This window comes from Arvicola amphibius, chromosome 1, assembly GCF_903992535.2.
Source record: "Arvicola amphibius chromosome 1, mArvAmp1.2, whole genome shotgun sequence".
Taxonomy (NCBI): Eukaryota; Metazoa; Chordata; class Mammalia; order Rodentia; family Cricetidae; genus Arvicola; species Arvicola amphibius.
This window is the reverse complement of record NC_052047.1, coordinates 30,608,974-30,626,996: the sequence shown is the minus strand read 5'-3', so window position 1 is coordinate 30,626,996 and position 18,023 is coordinate 30,608,974. Positions and strand designations below refer to the sequence as shown.

Here is an 18,023-nt window from a genome sequence, read left to right as displayed (position 1 = left end):
CCAGTTAGTTTCACTAGCCCTGGCCTCCCCAAGAATAAATAATAAAGATTGCTGAGTCCTCCTCAGACAAAACAAGCTGCAAAGAAGACTGTCAGATAAGTTGCCCAATTGCCCGGAAAAAGCCGAAAACAGCCAGGCTGACTGGAAGAGATCAATAGAGTCACCTGGACTGGACACTTTTCAACTTGCTGAGATGTCTGCACATTGTATAGTGTGCTCCAGGTTCCCAGCTCTTGTGAGCTGTCACCCGTGCTGGGGTGGGCCTTGATGATACAGTTGTCTTTGAGTCATCCCTGCTCCTGTAAGCGACCCCTCACCCACACTCCTACAAGTAACAGCGATAAAACTCACTGCTTCACCAAGTTGGATTTTGGTCTGTTGTTAACTGAGGAGATATGTATGTGCGTGCATGCATGCGTGTGTGCGTGTGTATGTGTGTTGCTTCTCCCCAGGAAAAGTCTGTCACTCAACAGGCCTCTGGTCCCAGTTAAGAAGATACAAAGGCTCACTCTAATTGAGAAAAGCAAAATCACAACAAGTAAAACAAGACAAGAAGATGTCTGTCATCGTCTGAATGTTCTTAGAAAGCAGATGTATGCCCAGTGAAGTTGCCGTACACTGCAATGCTGTCAGAGCCTGCAATGCTGAACCAGGCCTGGGTATGAACAATATGCCCATCACACTTCATGAAATGAGGCCATGTTCAACTGAACTACCATTGTGATCAGTCTGTTCCTTTGTGATCCATCCATTTCTGAATGCAATTGAAATACAGTGATAAATTAGAAGAGATTCTTTCTGTCTCTAAAGCTTTTCTATTGGTATGAGAAATATTTATCAGACACCCAAAACTGTCATAAAAGTTACTCAAGAAAAGGTAGCTAGCACATTGCTTGAGGTTTAAAATTTTGATTTGTCAACAAAACAGGAGATCCAATTTCACATCTTCCAAGTGAGGACAAGAGAAGAAGGGTTCAGGTACAGAAAACAGGGAGAGCTGCCTTGTGGCTTTAAAATGATAATAAGATACCCTGAAAACCAAAGAGTCTCCTTCCTCACAGTCTGAATTCCAGACCCTGGGAAAGGACGCAGGAAACCAGAGAGTTAAGGACTCTGCTACAAGAAGCGGCTCCTTGAAACCGGTTCTTTTTTTTTTTTCTTTTCTCGTGGTTAATAAAGATTTTATTAACAGTGTTTTTTGTACCTAAACAATAATAAATTATTAGAAATGCCCTACAGGTTATATTCTGGTTTGTAGTTGAAGTACAATGTCCTATGTGAACATATAAAAAATAAAATGCTGTGTAAACTCTCTCACCTGATAAGTATGTTTCAAATAGTCAAAATTTCTATGTGTTTCATAAACAGGTTTATTTTGTAACCAAATGGATTTTATAAATTTATTTGCAAATAACTAATAAATTAGTGAATTGAATTATTTTCTAGATAGATGGATTTGTTTTCCATATTATACAGTTTACATCAAATCATTTTTAGAAAATGACAGAGCCCCACATAGGAGCACCGGACTGAGCTCCCAAGGTCCCGATGAGGAGCAAAAGGAGGGAGATCATGAGCAAGGAAGTCAGGACCGTGAGGAGTGCGTTTACCCATTGAGACGGTGGGACAGATCTAACGGGAGACCACCAAGTCCAGTTGGAATGGAACTGATGGAACAGGGGACCAAACCGGGCTCTCTGAATGTGGCTGATGGTGGAGGAGGACTGAGAAACCAAGGACAACGGCAATGAATGTGAACTCTACAGCATGGACGGGCTCACTGTGAGCCTTAACCTTCACCTGGCGATGGATGGAGATAGAGACAGAGCCCCACATTGGAGCACCGGACTGAGCTCCCAAAGTTCTGATGAGGAGCAGAAGGAGAGAGATCATGAGAAAGAAAGTCAGAACCATGAGGGATGCGTTCACCCACTGAGACGGCAGGACAGAACTAATGGGAGACCACCAAGTCCACTTGGAATGGGACTGATGGAACATGCGACCAAATCGGACTCTCTGAAAGTGGCTGATGGTGGAGGCTGACTGAGGAGCCAAGGACAATGGCGATGGGCTTGGTCTCTACGACATGAACGGGCTCTGTGTGAGCCTTGTCAGTTTGGTTGCTCACCTTCCTGGACCTGGAGGGAGTTGGGAGGACCTTGGACTCAACACAGTGTAGAGAACCCTGATGGCTCTTTGGCCTGGAGAGGGAGGGAGTGGGGGTATGGGTGGAGGGGAGGGGAGGGAAAGGGGAGGAGGAGGGGAGGAGATGGCAATTTTTAATAAAAAATAAATAAACTGGAAACAAAAAAAATAAGATAAAAAAGTTGAAACCGGTTCTAATGAGTTGTTTTCTCAGCGTCTGCAGTTTCCAGCAGAGATCTTTCCATCCTGGGGACATGCCACAGTTTCTTCCCACAGTGTGGGCCAAGGCCTGTGTGTTAGCAGCTTGGAGACCAGAGTGGCACTCCTGGGCGGCTGTGGAACCTTTCGTCATTAGGGACTTACAGGAAGGTGTGTCATCAGGACACACCTCTGAAGGGGACCGGAGCACCCCTGAACCTTCCTCTCAGCTTTCCAGTTATGATGCAAGCAGGTTTGTTCTAAGGCATGCTCTGCTCGTGATTTCTTTCTCACAACAGTGCTAATCTAGTAGCATCAATGTATCATGGAGCGGAAACTCCCAAACCGCGAGCCAAATATAAATGCTCTCGTTAGGAGGTATTTTCTTACAGTGATGTGCAGCTGAATAAGATAAGATACAAACCCAGACCCTGCAGGGTCTATTGAGCAGTAAACAAATAGATGAATTAACTGTTGATAGCTATTTTGTAGCAGCTCTTCCGAGTCTTTCTTGATCTGTCTCATTTCCCTGTCCCCGGGCAGGAGGAAAAGAACCACTGATGATTTCATTCTGTCAAGAAGAGGAGCACACACGGGAAGAATGTGAAGGAGCCTGGCCTGCATGGCATAAGGAGACAGTGATGCCAGGGCACATACCTCCCCATAAGGTGTGGCGATGCCTCGTTAGGGTTTAATAACTTTTGCTGAAGGAAAGCAACATTTGGAAACAATGCCCAAGATTTATGGGCAGTTTGTCATCCTTTTCTTAGGCATCAAATACTCTAGAATGAGTCAGATTTTCGCGTTGGCTAGCTACCACACAACCTTCCAGAGGAATGGAACCTTAATGGCGGGGTCTGAAGGAGAGGGAAGAGGAGGGGCTTGAGAACACCCCATCTTCTGCAAACGTCAAACTACGACCAAGTTTCTTGGGGAGGATGAGTAAGAGTAAAGCAAGCAAAAAAGACATGAAGGAAAAACACAAGCAACCAACCATGTGTACATCTTTGTCTTCTCTCTATTCCGTTCCTGCCTCCTCCACCCATTCAGAGCTGTTCCTACAAATTCTGTTCCTGCCATCTCATCTTGGCTACCTTATTCTTTTAACATCGTTCATCAGGAACACCTCCCTCTGAACATCCTAATGAGATCCTCCCCCTTTTTTTCCTTATGGGGACCTTTAGACGGTTCTGAACCTTTAAAATCCAAACTGTTGGCAGAGTGTAAGGGGCAAACCAGGTTCCTGACAATGCTGGAAGTCCTGGTAGCCCTGGGTCTGACCAGGGACAGCAGTGGCCTGGGAATCCTGGTTAGCCCAAACAAACAGAAAAACAGCTGATTCAACATCCACCAGGCCGTGGAAGATACTAGTGGCTGTGCTAACACTCCCCAACCTTACCCCTCCCCCCAACACAGGGAGGAGAGAAGCAGGAGAAGGGGACTCTGTCTGCCTACTTTGAGGACAGTCTTTAGCCTCACCACCTGGCATAATGCCAAGCTGGAATCCTTGTCCCTGGCACAGAATGTTGAGGGGACGCCCAAACCGGAGTCGTGGAGAGGAGAAAGATTCTTCAGAGAGATTAAATTTCCAAGAGACAATACAACCAAAACACTCGCGTCCTAGTTACAAACCACAGGGCTGAAAACCCTTCTGTGAAATCCCGTGAGTCACGAGGAAGCTTCCTAGTTACACCAGGATTATCTGGTTTCCATGAACGGAATTATCAGTTCGTTCTTGGTCCCATCATTTTAAATCAGTGCAAGTTTGAGCCTTTGGCCATCTTCCTTGGTTCTAAGGATTTTATTATCTTTTCCTAAGATATATTTAAAAGCCAAACCACCATATTTTACACAATCATTTTATCACACACAATAAGGAGCCCTCAGAGGAATACACAGTCAGGCAACTGCCACTAAGGAACCCTCGCAGAGCTCACTTAAAAGACCTAACCCACTCTGACCCTGGTAGCAAATATAATCTACATCCTACCCCAACCCCCAGGCTACATGAAGCAGGCAACAGCTCTAGAGCACTATGCTATAAACCTGTACCGCATGTCATTGCACAAACGGTATGGACACCACAGCACAATGGTAAGCATTCATGTGACCACATGCACAAAAAAATATTAGACAATAGGAGTGCTCCAGCTCCATCACAGTCCTAGGGGGAGACTGTCAGGCACACAGGATGTTTTGGTAAAATGCGCTATATGGTACCTAACTGTACACCATCTATATTTCCACTTCTAACGTCATATTAAGGGATGATGCCACCGATGCTGGGACCTTTAGACCCTGTTGGTCTTCTTCCGGATTTGAGGTATGCTCGTGGTGTCACAGTGAGATGGCAGAGCAACAGTTTGTTGCTTTAAGTCAGTGAATGTCTATTCACATCCTACCTTAGGAGGACCACAAAGGGATTGACACCCATGGGTCATGCATTAAAATCTGCCCGTGGACACAGAAAGTACAGCTTTTCTGTAAAGTGGTCAGACAGCATGCATCAGGAGACTCAACAAAGTTCACACATGCATACTTTTCCAGAATGTGGACTTTTGAGAGATGATTGAAGACAGCAAGGAGAGGCTACCACAATTATTTTTCTATTGCTTGAAACACCTGAAACAACCCAATAATTCTCAGATAACAAAACAATTATGTTAATTAATTATGAGTTCATATACTGGTTGCAGCCCTTGGGCCTTGCCCGACACTAGAACAATGCCAAGAACTCAGAAAATGTTTTATAAATTTATGATTGAATGAGCTATAGTGCAGCTATGAAAATATTTTCAAAGACCATTTAATGGCAGGAAGAAAACTGAGCACATAATGCACTCATTGCTTCGTGGAAAAAGAAAAGAAAAATATCATTAACGTTGGCAGAGGTCAACTCTTGCTCATAATATTTTCTTAATAATATTATTTCCTATTTTCAAAGTTTTAAAAAGCTATAATCATAATAGACTGTTGTTTTCATCTGAAAAAAGAAACAATGAAACATTTTTAAAGGCTCCTCTGGGAAATGTTGTTCCCTTACCTTGAATGAATGGACAGTGATATTTATTTCAAATTCAGCTGAGCTGTGATTGTTCAAATTCAGTTCAACTGTGTTTGCTTATATAATGGCATTCACACACAATATACTCAAGGAAAAGGCCATGTAGAGATGAGTCTCGAGTTTTCACTAAGTCAAACAGCAGAATTAAGGCTATGTTGGCACCTTCTAAAGACATTAAAGCTATTCCATAATCATCAAAATGCCTTACATAATTAGAAAAACAATAGTTTCTGGCCATGCGCACTTATAAAGCAAATGACTACTTACTCATATTGATCTAAGTTGTTTGATTTCTTTCCTGTGACATAATTACTTGGGATATATCCTTCACTCCTAGAATTAAGATGAAAAAACAAACAGAAATGACTTTAATTTTTGCATAAGGAAAGGTAACTGATTTTCTAAAGCACATTACCTAAAGTTCATATAAAAACCCAGCTATCCCAACAATTCAATATATCTATATTGTATGATTCCTTATAATGTAAGTCCATATTTGATTATCACGAAGATTATAGCTGTACAGATATTATTGTACCCATTTTCTCGTGGAGAAACCAAAACCTGCAAACTCAGTCAGCATCAGGTGTGAACTTGAACTCTAGGTCTTTCCAATATTCAGTGATGCTGGTCAAGACTTTATCATTTCTGGGGATGTCTTAAAGAAACTCCTGCATCACAAAAGCCTGTGTTGGATGGAGTCACCCATTGCTCTACTGCCTCAGCAAGCTCTGCAGAACAGCATCACAAGGGGTGGTCCATGCCCTCTGCATTGGTACCATGAGGAACTTGTTAAAAGGAAAATTCTCCAGAGATCTGAGTTGAGAAGGCCTATCTGGTACAAAGTCTATTTTCTCCCCAGTGACTCCTATGTACACTACACTATGGTTTAAGAAACACCTCTATGTTGGTAGGAGCCACAATGCCCATGTAGAATTTAAAAAAAAAAAAAACTAGATACTTTATAATCTTTTATTTGGTACTGAACCTTTAGTAAAAGCTCATCATACACATGTGTGCAACGATTCTGGCCCACCTACTCACATACACACATCACACACACGCATGCATGTGTGCTTTACTCAGCAATGACAATACACCAGCAAATAGAATCCCAGAATTCCACCTGTTATCTGTAAAACACTGTTTCTGACTGAAAAGAGGAAGAATTCCTTAGACAAAATGTCAAACCACAGGTCTGATAAGGAAAAATACAAGGTGAACTTGAAATATGTTACTGAACCAGAACGCAAAGGAAACTCAATCAGGTCCTCAGCTCAAGCAGACAGAATAATGACTCCTATGGACCGAAACCCAACACAAAAGCATTGATATAACTAAGGAAAACCCCGGTTACCACTGTAACTTCAGTCATCAACTCATCCTGAAAAATGGTGAGCGTTTAGGATTAGTTGTAGCAGCCTTTCATGGAAGAACTAAATGCACTCAGTTAGGAGGCGGCTCCTTAGAGAATTAATAACAGCTGTGGGTGATGGCAGAGTTAGAAAAAGGCACCGCTTTGTAATCGCTAAGGCAAGAATGGGTCTAAGTAGCAACCACTCACAGATGCTAATGTCAAGAAGGGATACAGCATGGGAACTTTATGATGTGTCAGTTAGGACAGCTCCTGACCCCTCAGCATCCTCGGCACCATTAACAGCATGGCAGCTGGAGATCATCTTTCCCATGATCAAGCGTCTACCTCCAGCCACCAGATTACAAAAAATCAGATGACATGGAGGTGTGCCAGACATCCCAAGATGAGGAGAGCATACTTAATATAGATGATGGTTCACTTTATAAGGTAAATAAGCTGGTCTCATCAGATCAAAAACGAAAAGAGGAAAGGACTAATATAAAAAAAAAAAAAAACGAAGAAGACACAGGAGACATATCCAAGTCAGGTGTGGAGGCACACACCAAGGTCGCTTCCTTTAAGCCCTAAATTATCTGTACAAATAATGCTTGCTGTATATACATATACATGTGTTTTATATACTTATGTACACATTTACAAAGAGAATGAAAAATTCAAATAAGAAGTCACCATAGAACCTTCACCTGGCATTGGATGGAGAAAATGACAGAGCCCCACATAGAAGCACCGGATTGAGCTCCCAAGGTCCTGATGAGGAGCAAAAGGAGGGAGATCATGAGCAAGGAAGCCAGGACCACGAGGAGTGCTTCTACCCATTGAGACGGTGGAACAGATCTAACGGGAGACCACCAAGTCCAGTCGGAATGGGACTGATGGAACAGGCGACCAAACTGGACTCTCTGAATGTGGCTGACGGTGGAGGAGGACTGAGAAACCAAGGACAATGGCAATGAACATGAACTCTACAGCATGGACGGGCTCACTGTGAGCCTTGTCAGTTTGGTTGCTCACCTTCCTGGACTTAGGGGGAGATGGGAGGACCTTGGACTTAACATAGTGAAGGGAACCCTGATGGCTCTTTGTCTTTGGAGAGGGGTGGAGTGGGGGTATGGGTGGGAGGGAGGGAAGGGGGAGGAGATGGAAATCTTGAATAATAAAACGAGAAAAAAAAAGAAAAAAAAAGAAGTCGTTCCTTCATACTGTGAGTAAACAGACAGAGAATGAGAGAAAGAGAGATAGAGAGAACTTGGAAGAAGAAAATTGCAATAAACTATTTCTTAAGAAAATTTACCTAAGTATAGAACACTTGCCTAGCATGTGTGAGTCTTGGATTTGATCCCAGAATATACATACAAAAATGGGGGAGAGGAGAAAGAGAGGGGAAGGTGAAGAGAGGAAGGAAGAAGAAAAGAAGGGAAAAAGGGAGAAAGGAAGAGAAGGGAAGGGAAGGAAGGAGGGAAAACTGGAAGATGGAAGGGTTTTTTTACTGCAGACAAAATATAAAAAGTCATTTCTGCCAAGGTTAAATGATCGGCATATGAGAGCTAAGTGTAATGTATTCTAACCCCTGGAAGGAAGTAATGGATTAATTCACACTTCTTGGATGGTCAGTGAGGATACACTTCAGGGTTGGCGAGACGGTTCTGTGGGGAAAGGCAAAAGCCACACAAACAAACAACCTGAGCTTGATGCCCAAAACCCATGGAAAGGCTGACGTAGAGAACTGACTCCACAAAGTTACTCTCCGACCCCATCTCGGCAGACAGGAACGCACACACATGGCACACACGCACGCGCTCACGCACATGTACGCCACCAATAACAAAAATAAATTTAAACATTTAAAAGTATGTCACACGGTGCGGCATTCCCAGTTTCCTTGAATTTGTGGCCGACTGGGCTAGTCCGCCTTAGTCCCTGACAGTGCAACACGCACCACTCAGCCCGCCACTCGCATCCACCGAGAGTCACGCGCAACGGAAACACTCACCCATATTTATCTCTTGCTCTCCACCAATGGGGGTCATTCTTTTCCAGTATGACATACTCTTGGCCTCTCTCTAGCCTGAGGTCATGTGCTTCAGTTGCTTGGAAATCATACATCGCTACAACAATTTCTTCGGTATTTTCTTCTTCTGGGGGAATTGGTGGAGGAGGCCTTCTCTGTGCAGAGAAGATAACATTGGCAAGTTCAGCTTCTGCTTGACATTGGCCATGAGGCACAGCAGTAAAATCCTAAGGGACTCCCACGTCACCGTAGAGTAAAGCCTCACATCTAGTCTAACCGCCTAGTGTAACCTGGGAGCCCTCCCATGACAATGTTCGTGGTGTTGGACTTTTTTGTTTTAAGAGTTTGAGAGTTAAGGAGGGGCAAAGCCTGCCTTGAGGCTTTATTACAAGGGTTTTGTTTGAGAATCGCTGTGTGTTGTCAGGTCAGGGATAGTTTTCCAGAGAAAGAGGCAATGACACCCATAAGTAGGTACTCGGTAGACCAAAGGACCACGGGTGTTGGGAGAACAGTGCATCATGGAGCCTTCAATGGTCTCCCACTCAGAGCCATGTCCACTCCTTTATGCCTTCAGTGCAGAAAGCACACACTTAGGACCTAACATGTTTCCTCATTTATTCTTAACAACGCTACCACGAAGTAAAGTATTTGCTATATAGTAAGTCCTGAGCTACCGCACCCAGAGCTTAGTAATTTACCTGTAGTTCTTACTGGCTAAGATGCTGCCTGGGTCTGAATGACATGTTATTTCACAGTATTCCACTCCACAGGCATATCACTAAATCCACTGCATCATTGTTTCATGTTCTTAAGACAGAAACAGTTCTTTAAAATGTCACACCTCTCAAATGACTCCTGAAGCCAAATATCAGACGGTAACAGGGCCCCAACTAGAAGAGCTAAAGAACTAAACTGACAGTCTTGACATCAGGAACTACTCAACGAGCTCTAATGCAGCTGCTTCTACTAGGAGGACGCAGTATCGCATGGCTGCACAGCCCATCAGCCACAAACCCTCCTAAGACCCACCGGCTTGAAAGACCAGGGAACCCTGAGACTTAACCTATGAAGGCAGAGACCACTCACCTTCTTTGTTTCTGGTGCTGGGGGCAGGGCTTTTCTTATACCTGAAAACGCCAATAAATGTCGATCACTACAGTATCCCACAGTAATTGATGGAGAAGATACTAATGGTGAATGAGTACTGGGCCGGGGACCACTGCGCCCAACTCCCAACATACACTAACATCATAATCTCAGCACTCCCCACACTGCATCATCCTGGCTCTTTCTTGTTCTTAGAATCAAAATCTAAACTGGAGCCGGGGTCTGGCAGAGTGAGTGCTTAGCAGCGGGAGGCCCTGGGTTCGATCTTTAGCATAACAGAAAGACAGAAAAATAAACGCATACATTAGGTTACGGTAGCACTCCCTTCTCTATGGCTTCACTTCCCACAATCTGAGCTGCACCCATGAACCACAGTGTGAAAATACCAAATGGAGCAATTCACCAGCTTTCATTTGTATACACTTCTGGGAACTGATAAAAATCTCTCGTTGTCTCGCTCACACCCTCCCAGGAGGTGAATCATCCCTTCGTGCAGCATGTCCACGCTGCATCCACTATCCCAGCCAATCACTTTACGATCTCGGCTCTCATATCAACTGATGGAGAAATGTCTATGTATTACTTTCATTGGTTAATAAAGAAACTGCCTTGGCCCTTTAATAGAACAGAAAATTAGGTAGGCGGAGTAAACAGAACAGAATTCTGGGAAAGAGAAGGCACATGCTTCAGGCAGTCGCGAAAGGAGTCGCCATGCCTCTCCTCTCCAAGATGGATGGAGGTTAAGATCTCTCCTGGTAAGCGACCACCTTGTGGTGCTACACAGATTACTAAATATGGGTTAAAGCAAGATGTGAAAATCAACCAATAAAAGGTTGAAACTAATGGGCCAGGCAGTGTTTAAATGAATACAGATTCCGTGTAATTATTTTGGGTAAAGCTAACGCTAGCCGGGTGGCAGGACATAGCCCGCTGTTCCATCTACAATCAACTGTGGTGGTATCACAGCCCATCAACCATTTTTAACTGAGTGGCGACCCCACTGCAAGAATAGCAATGCCGTCACTCGGATGCACCAAAGAGAAGCTGAAAAGTGGACCCTTGATCTGAAAAGCTGAAAGGTCTCAACTTAATGAGGAAAGGAAAAAACAACAAAAATAGGCTGATGTCGTTATAAGGGTCCTGGGTAAAGGATTAACCTCCTGCCCTGAATCTGAGTCTGGGATTACAGGCGTGCACCGCTACCTGTGGTCCACACTCTCAAATGATTCATTTTAACAGGCCTCCCTGTTGTGATCAGAGCTCCCCAGAGAGACCTCGCCTACATACGGCCCCCTGCTAAGAAACACCCCCACTCTAAGACACTGTGCTTACCTTGCATTTGCACTTTTCTAGGCAGTGTCCGAATCCTAACCCCATCACTTCTCCCAGTACCAGAAGGATGCTCATTCTGAGTACACCACAACTAAAGAACCAGACAAATACTTACTGCTCTCGAAAAGATTGTATTTTTCACATCCAGGTGCTAGTTTTTCTGTTTGTCTGCAACACTGGTAACTTCCGTCTGCCCAAAATTTAGGATGGTATTTGATCATAATATTGTTGTTGTTCTTTATTTCTGTAATGCACAGACACATGAATGGTTAGTGAAGTAACACAAACTCAAGTCCTCTGAGTAACTAACTGTCCATCTTACTTCTTCCTTGACCAACACGTATGTTATGAGAATGCCATTGTGATCTTACATATTCGGCATTCAGAAATGCGAGATGGCTTCCTCTCTCTGTCCCCTTTTACTGGTGAAACACTCAGGTGAGGAGAAGTCAATCACTACTACTCCACAGTGGACCAAAGCCTGCTACCACTGTGTCCCATCAAAGAAAAGAGCACTGGGCGGGACAAACCGTCCATTTAAGTCTTCACCATGAAACTGTGATTCCGTCCACACCACTGCTTGATATGGGCAATCTCTTAGTAAGTACCACCTTAATTATTATAAAAACCCATGTTCTATCACCTTCAACCACACTGTGTGATAAATGGCAGTATGCTTTTACTAGAGAAAAAACATTCAACTAGAAGGAAATACGATCTTAAAAAGGGAAACCTGTCTTCAATGTGTTATCACTTAGCATGCCTGACTGTCCTTGGAGAGACACTCGTTATCATTAATTATAAACACAAGAGCTATATTAGTAGTATGTCTCATTTTTGAAATTACCTAAAATTATATAGAATGCATGAGTTTTTACCTTCCTTTAACTTCTTCACCCATCGGTCCCTGCTTTGTGGACTAGGTGCAAAAATATAAAGTGTGTTAGCATCATGAACAACCTAGAATAAAAGAAAAGATGAAACCAGTGTCAGTACTTAGACACAGCACTGCTGCAGTTTCCTCTGAGTTCTACATCCAGAACAGCTTTAAGGCTGCTGGCTCAGATGATCCAGCCTCACAGAATACTCCAGTCAGGACTTGACCATAATCCTAAATTTCACTCCCAATCAGCAGAAAGTAGCCTAGAAAACTACGCCCACATTCCCCCCAAAAATGGGTTATGGATGTTTGTCTTTGGTGTGTTGGTTACAAGTTGTTATGGATAATGGTCAGGAAAAAAGCTAAACAAAGGAGATTAGATTCAGGATCTTGTTTTGAAAAGAAAAAAGGGAAATGCTGTGGGATAATGTACACTGTAAAGAGTTGTTATTCATATTGGTTTAATAAAATGCTGATTGGCCAGTAGCCAGGCAGAAAGTACAGAAAGGGCAACCAGACTAGGAGAATTCTGGGAAAAGGAAAGGTGGAAACACAGTCACCAGGCAAAAGCAGAGGAAGCAAGATGAGAATGCCTTGCTGAGAAAAGGTACCAAGCCACATGGCCAAACACATATAAGGATTATGGGTTAATTTAACTTAAAAAGCTAGTTAATAACAAGCCTGAACTAACAGGCCAAATAGTTTATAATTAATATAAGCCTCTGTGTGTTTCTTTGAGACTGAACGGCTGTGAGCCCGGGCGGGACAGGAACTTCCATCTACAGAGCACTTCCATCTAGCAGAGCCCTTGATACTGTAGGCATCAATACATGATTCCTGGATGGCTGAAAACAAGCACAATCCTTCAGAAATCTAGTTTCCTTACTTACAAAAGCATGTATAATTCTTAATTTCACCATCAAGTGGGATGTGTGTTTTACAAAGGATTGTGAGAAGTGTGTGTGTGTGTAGGTGTGTGTGTGTAGAAGTGTGTGTGTGTGTGTGTGTGTGTGTAGAAGTGTGTGTGTGTGTGTGTGTGTAGAAGTGTGTGTGTGTGTGTGTGTGTAGAAGTGTGTGTGTGTGTAGTCCAGAGGATAATCTTGGGTATTGTCTCTCAGGCACCTTCTACCTAATTTATTTAGACAGGGTCTCTCACTGGCCTAGAACTTACCAAGTAGATTAGGCTGGCTAGCCAACAAGCCACGGGATCTGCCTGTCTCCACCTCCCTGGTGCTGGAATTACAAGCACACACCACCACACCTGGTTCTTTGTATGTAAGTACTGAAATATGACACAGGACCTCAAGGTATTTACTGACTGACCACACCCAGGACCGTGTCTTCACAGAAGAAAACAGATACAGACAGCTATCAGATGCTTTCCTGATCCTGGTGCTTATTTCAGTTTAACTAACTGAAGTTCCGTGGATAAACTTGATGTCACAGGTCTTACTGTACTCAGGTATCTTTTTCTAAACAATGTTTTGGATGAATTTTGGTATGGCTCCTGTCTTTTCCTCTTGCCCCATCAGTGAATGCAGTAGATAGCTTTACGAAGCACTGAGTCTTACAGTTCTAGGCTATGGCTTGATAGGCAGGTAAGTCAATCCATCAAGCGATCAGCATTTCCATCTTATAAACAAGGAATGAAGGCCTAGCCAAGATCCTACACCTGTATAACTCCAGGAGGCACCATTCACACAGCAGGCATGATTGTTCTTACTTTGTATTTTTTCATTTCCATATTCTAGATTTTTTTTACTGTTTTTATCACATTATACATTTTTTTTCTCAGCTCTCCTCCTTTCCTTCCCTCTCCCTTTCTGTCCTCTCCTATGACCCCCAAGCTCCCAATTCACTCAAGAGATTTTGTCTTTTTTTTCTTTCTTATGTAGATCCATCCATGTATCTCTCTCTTAGGGTTCTCTTTGTTGTCTAGTTTCTCTGGGATTGTAAATTGTAGGCTGGTTTTTCTTTGGTTTATGTCTAAAAGCCACTTATAATATGTATGTGAGTACATATTATATTTGTCTTTCTGGGTCTGAGTTACCTCACTCAATATGTTTTTTTTTCTAGATCAATCCATTTGCCCGCAAATTTCAAGATGTCCTTATTTTGTATTTTTATATTAATAATGAGCCTTGGAAATTAACCTAGGATTCCTGCCACTGCTCTCAGACATTACCCCTAACGGTCAGTCACAAGGCAGAAGCACCCTGACTAAAACATAATGTATTCCATTGTAATCCTCCCTTTACCAGACTAGTACCCATCAGACTGAAAAGCAAACCACTACCTCATTGGTCACAGCTGTCCCTGGCCCGGTTTAATAGGTAAACCCTTCCCAATTCATTTAAACACCTACATTTTGGTGCAACTATCCAGGACACAAAATGCATTAAACATGATCTACTTCTAAGATACATGTAGAAATGTATTATAAGACAGAACGTGAGAGGCCGTACCAGAGATACGTGCTAGCAGAGATGTGAAGAGGTGTTGTCTTATTTGCTCCATGGTTTTCACACCTTAACCAGCTTTGTCTGCTTTCAGCTCTGTACTAAATAATAAATTTTAGCACACCAGGAAAATTATCCTGAATTGGCAGACATATCTGCAAAGAAAAGCTTCGGCTTGGACCACCTCAAAATCTACATAGTGTTGTTATAATAATAATTTGTTTAATGTATTAATTTATTGACTCCCTATTTTGGTCTAAACACTTTACAGATGCCTTCTGGCTTAATCTGTATTGTACAGATTAACCTTAATTTGTACTTGTACAAAGAATTCTAAACATACTGCCCTTATTCTGAATAATAAACATCTAATTTTGTTATCTCAGGCAGTTTGGTTGTCTGGGGAGATTCTAGGGTACCAGTCTCCTTCCGCATATAAACCACAATTCACACCACGCCTGCCCCATGAAAACCTGTAAGAGTCAGATACCCACTTTGTTATGTAGAACTGCAAAGTCTCTATCTCCCTCCCTCTCTCTCTCTCTCTCTCTCTCTCTCTCTCTCTCTCTCTCTCTCTCTCTCTCTCTCTCTCTCTCTCTCTCTCTCTCTCCCTTCAGGGCACCATTACCAAGGCCTATAGTGCCCATCCTCGCTCTCCCATCAAGCCCAGCCATGCTCTCCTGTTTCCCACATAAGAGCCTTAGCCTGTACCTACTTTATCTAAGACTCATTTCCTGTCAGCTTCTTCCATGAACTCACTTTTTTTTTCTTCTTACAAATGTGATCCTGAAGGAGCCACTTACAATCAGTGAGCGTCACTTTCCTTGGTCATAAGCAAGAGTAGAACACGGAATTGCCGTGTAGTTTTAGCACCATATACGGCTACTACTACCTTTTTCCTCAAAGGAAGCCCTTTCAGCTCATTTCTGTTTGAAAGTAAATCGTCCTTGCTACTTTCCAGCTGTTCAAGTTCACAGGAAAAAAAATTGTGGTGGACTTTGTTGAGCTGCAGAGTTCACTCCTCTACGCTCTGCAGTTCAAATGACCCACAGGAAAGATCTGTGGTTTAGTGACTCAGGACGGATGATGGACAACAGCAGCCAAAACAAAAACGAAGTGGCTGCCAAAGACTCAAGCAGTTAACGAAGAGAGGCAAGGACCCAAAATATCAGCCACCAAACCCAGGACAGGAACCTGTAATGTCGAAGGGGAACAGGACAAAGGCGTGCACCTTGCGGCTGCGAGAATACCAACTCACCTGGAATGGGTATTTATTTGGACAAGGAATGACACCGTCATCGTTCTTCACTATTTCCACACACTTGATTTTTGAAACATCAATGACTCCCTTCCTGTATTTTTTCTGGGAAAAGAGAAAAAAAAAGGAGAAGTGTCATAACCACAGCATATAAGAAAGCTATTTAATAATTCTATCTGATGAGGAGGATGAGATTACTGATTCAGAAGATTACAGCTTCAGAGCAGGCAGGATTACACAAAGATAGCCCGGTTAGTAAAGTGCTTGCCTTACAAGCACAAGGACTTGAGCTTGATGCCCCAGAAACCATGTGGAAATAGCCAGGCACAGGCAGATGCTGGTAAACCCAACACTAAGGAGGCAGATCCCCAAGGTGCAGTGGACAGTCAGCCTATCCTGAGTGTCAATGGGGAGAAAAAAAAAGGTGGACAGTTACTGAGAAACGAGGCTATCTTCAGACCTACACACACATACACACACACACACACACACACAACACACACACATCCATACACGCACGCACGTGTGTATGCACGCGCAACACAATTTCCTTAACAATTATATAAAACACCATTTTCCTTTCCTGTTAAAAATTGTTCAAAATATTAACACTGTGATAGCCATAATAAACATCATTAGATCCTTTCATTTCTAATGATGAACTTGTTCTGTCCTTGCTTAAAAAGAAAAAACAAACCGAAACAAAAAACCTCTGAAGCAGAGACATAGACTCCCTTTTAGTGCCGCCTTCCCCTCTAGATACAGCTTTTGTTCATCCTCTTGACGATGGTGCTCAAAAAACAAACAAACAAAAAAAACAGGCAAAATTAACAGCTAAACCCACAGATCTCCATTTACTGAGTCACTGACACACACTCTAACCAACTGTACTTCCTCTTGTGTTTATCCTGGACAGAGAGGCACCCTTGGGAGCAGCACAGAGTTCAGGATCATTGATGGGAAGTGAACTGCCACACACACAGAAAAACTCAGCCTAGACCCTCGTGTGGGAAGTTGGGCTTCCTTATCAACTTCCCAGTCTCCCTGCTCACTGCAGAAGGGGCAGCAGTCTGTCAGGACCCACCCACGCCCTGGAGCACATTAACCTCATACGTGGAAATTCATTCCAGGGAAGAATCAAAAAAAAAAAAAAAAAAGTGCGAAGATCCGGGAATGTGGTGCATGAAAAGCTAACAATAAATACAGTATACAGAGAGAAAACATTCCCAAATACACAACTATAGCACTGCACACAGAAGTCTTCCGAAGACTAAGGTTACCTTTTTTGGATAAAGAGAAAGAAAGAACACAACTGGATACCCCTGGGATCAGCCACTGAAAATTATTCTCTTTAATATAGACCTGATGGTGCAGGCCTGTGTTCTAGCTACTCAGGTGGCTGAGGCAGGCGGGTCAAAATTTCAAGGACCTGCTGGGGCTATACAGAAAGTTGATGGCTAGTCTGAGCAACGAAGAGTAACCTATCTTCAAAAAAGCGAAAGGAAAAGGCAGAGAGGCGTCCAGGGTAGCTCAGCAGAGCCCTTGCCCGGCCTGTGCCAGGGACGTGGTTCAATCCACAGTACACAAGTGAAAACTAAAAAGTCAGAGAGAAAATGATTTCATCTGACACTCTGCGGTCTCTTCTCTGGCCACAGCTGTGTTCTGTCCTCTCTGCACTGACTTCACAATCCGGACATAGTGGCGTGTGCCTTTAATCCCAGCACTTGGGAGGTTCAAGGACAGCCTGGTCTACAGGGTGAGTTCCAGGACAGCCAGGGCTACATAGTGTGTATGTGGGGGGTGTCACACCTGCCTAACCCTTTTATTATTCATAATTCTGAACTGGTGTGGGATTATTTTGTGACTTCCGTCGTCACACTAGCACATATATTCTGTCAGTGGCTCACGATTTACCCCCACCTTCCCTTCTTCATTCTTTTTTCCTCTCTCTCTCTCCTCTCTCTCTCTCTCTCTCTCTCTCTCTCTCTCTCTCTCTCTCTCTCTCTCTCTCCTTTCCTCCTTCCCTCTCTCCCTCACCTCCAGATACAGTCTACGGTTCCATCCCTGTTTCCTTGAAATCAGGCTGCAGATCGCCTGCCCCCTCCACACCTAACTGGGCCCTCAGTGCCGCTTTCCGGTCCTGTGCATCTACTCCAAAGGCCACCAGCACTGCCGGGTGGGCCTTCCCCCTGCC

The 18,023-nt window shown here is 43.4% G+C and overlaps 1 protein-coding gene across 2 annotated transcripts in view; it reads right to left on the bottom strand.

Annotated features, from left to right (window-relative positions):
* The window catches only part of Tec (tec protein tyrosine kinase), a 105,089-nt gene that overhangs the window by 18,109 nt on the left and 68,957 nt on the right, over positions 1 to 18,023 (bottom strand). For both annotated transcript variants that reach the window (XM_038334115.2, XM_038334112.1), the window contains exons 4-9: positions 15,830 to 15,934; positions 12,111 to 12,192; positions 11,348 to 11,476; positions 9,880 to 9,920; positions 8,776 to 8,948; positions 5,675 to 5,740 (exon numbers count right to left, since the gene is read on the bottom strand). In XM_038334115.2, the coding sequence (XP_038190043.1) occupies positions 5,675 to 5,740; positions 8,776 to 8,948; positions 9,880 to 9,920; positions 11,348 to 11,476; positions 12,111 to 12,192; positions 15,830 to 15,934 (596 nt within the window). The remainder of the gene's footprint in view (positions 1 to 5,674; positions 5,741 to 8,775; positions 8,949 to 9,879; positions 9,921 to 11,347; positions 11,477 to 12,110; positions 12,193 to 15,829; positions 15,935 to 18,023) is intronic.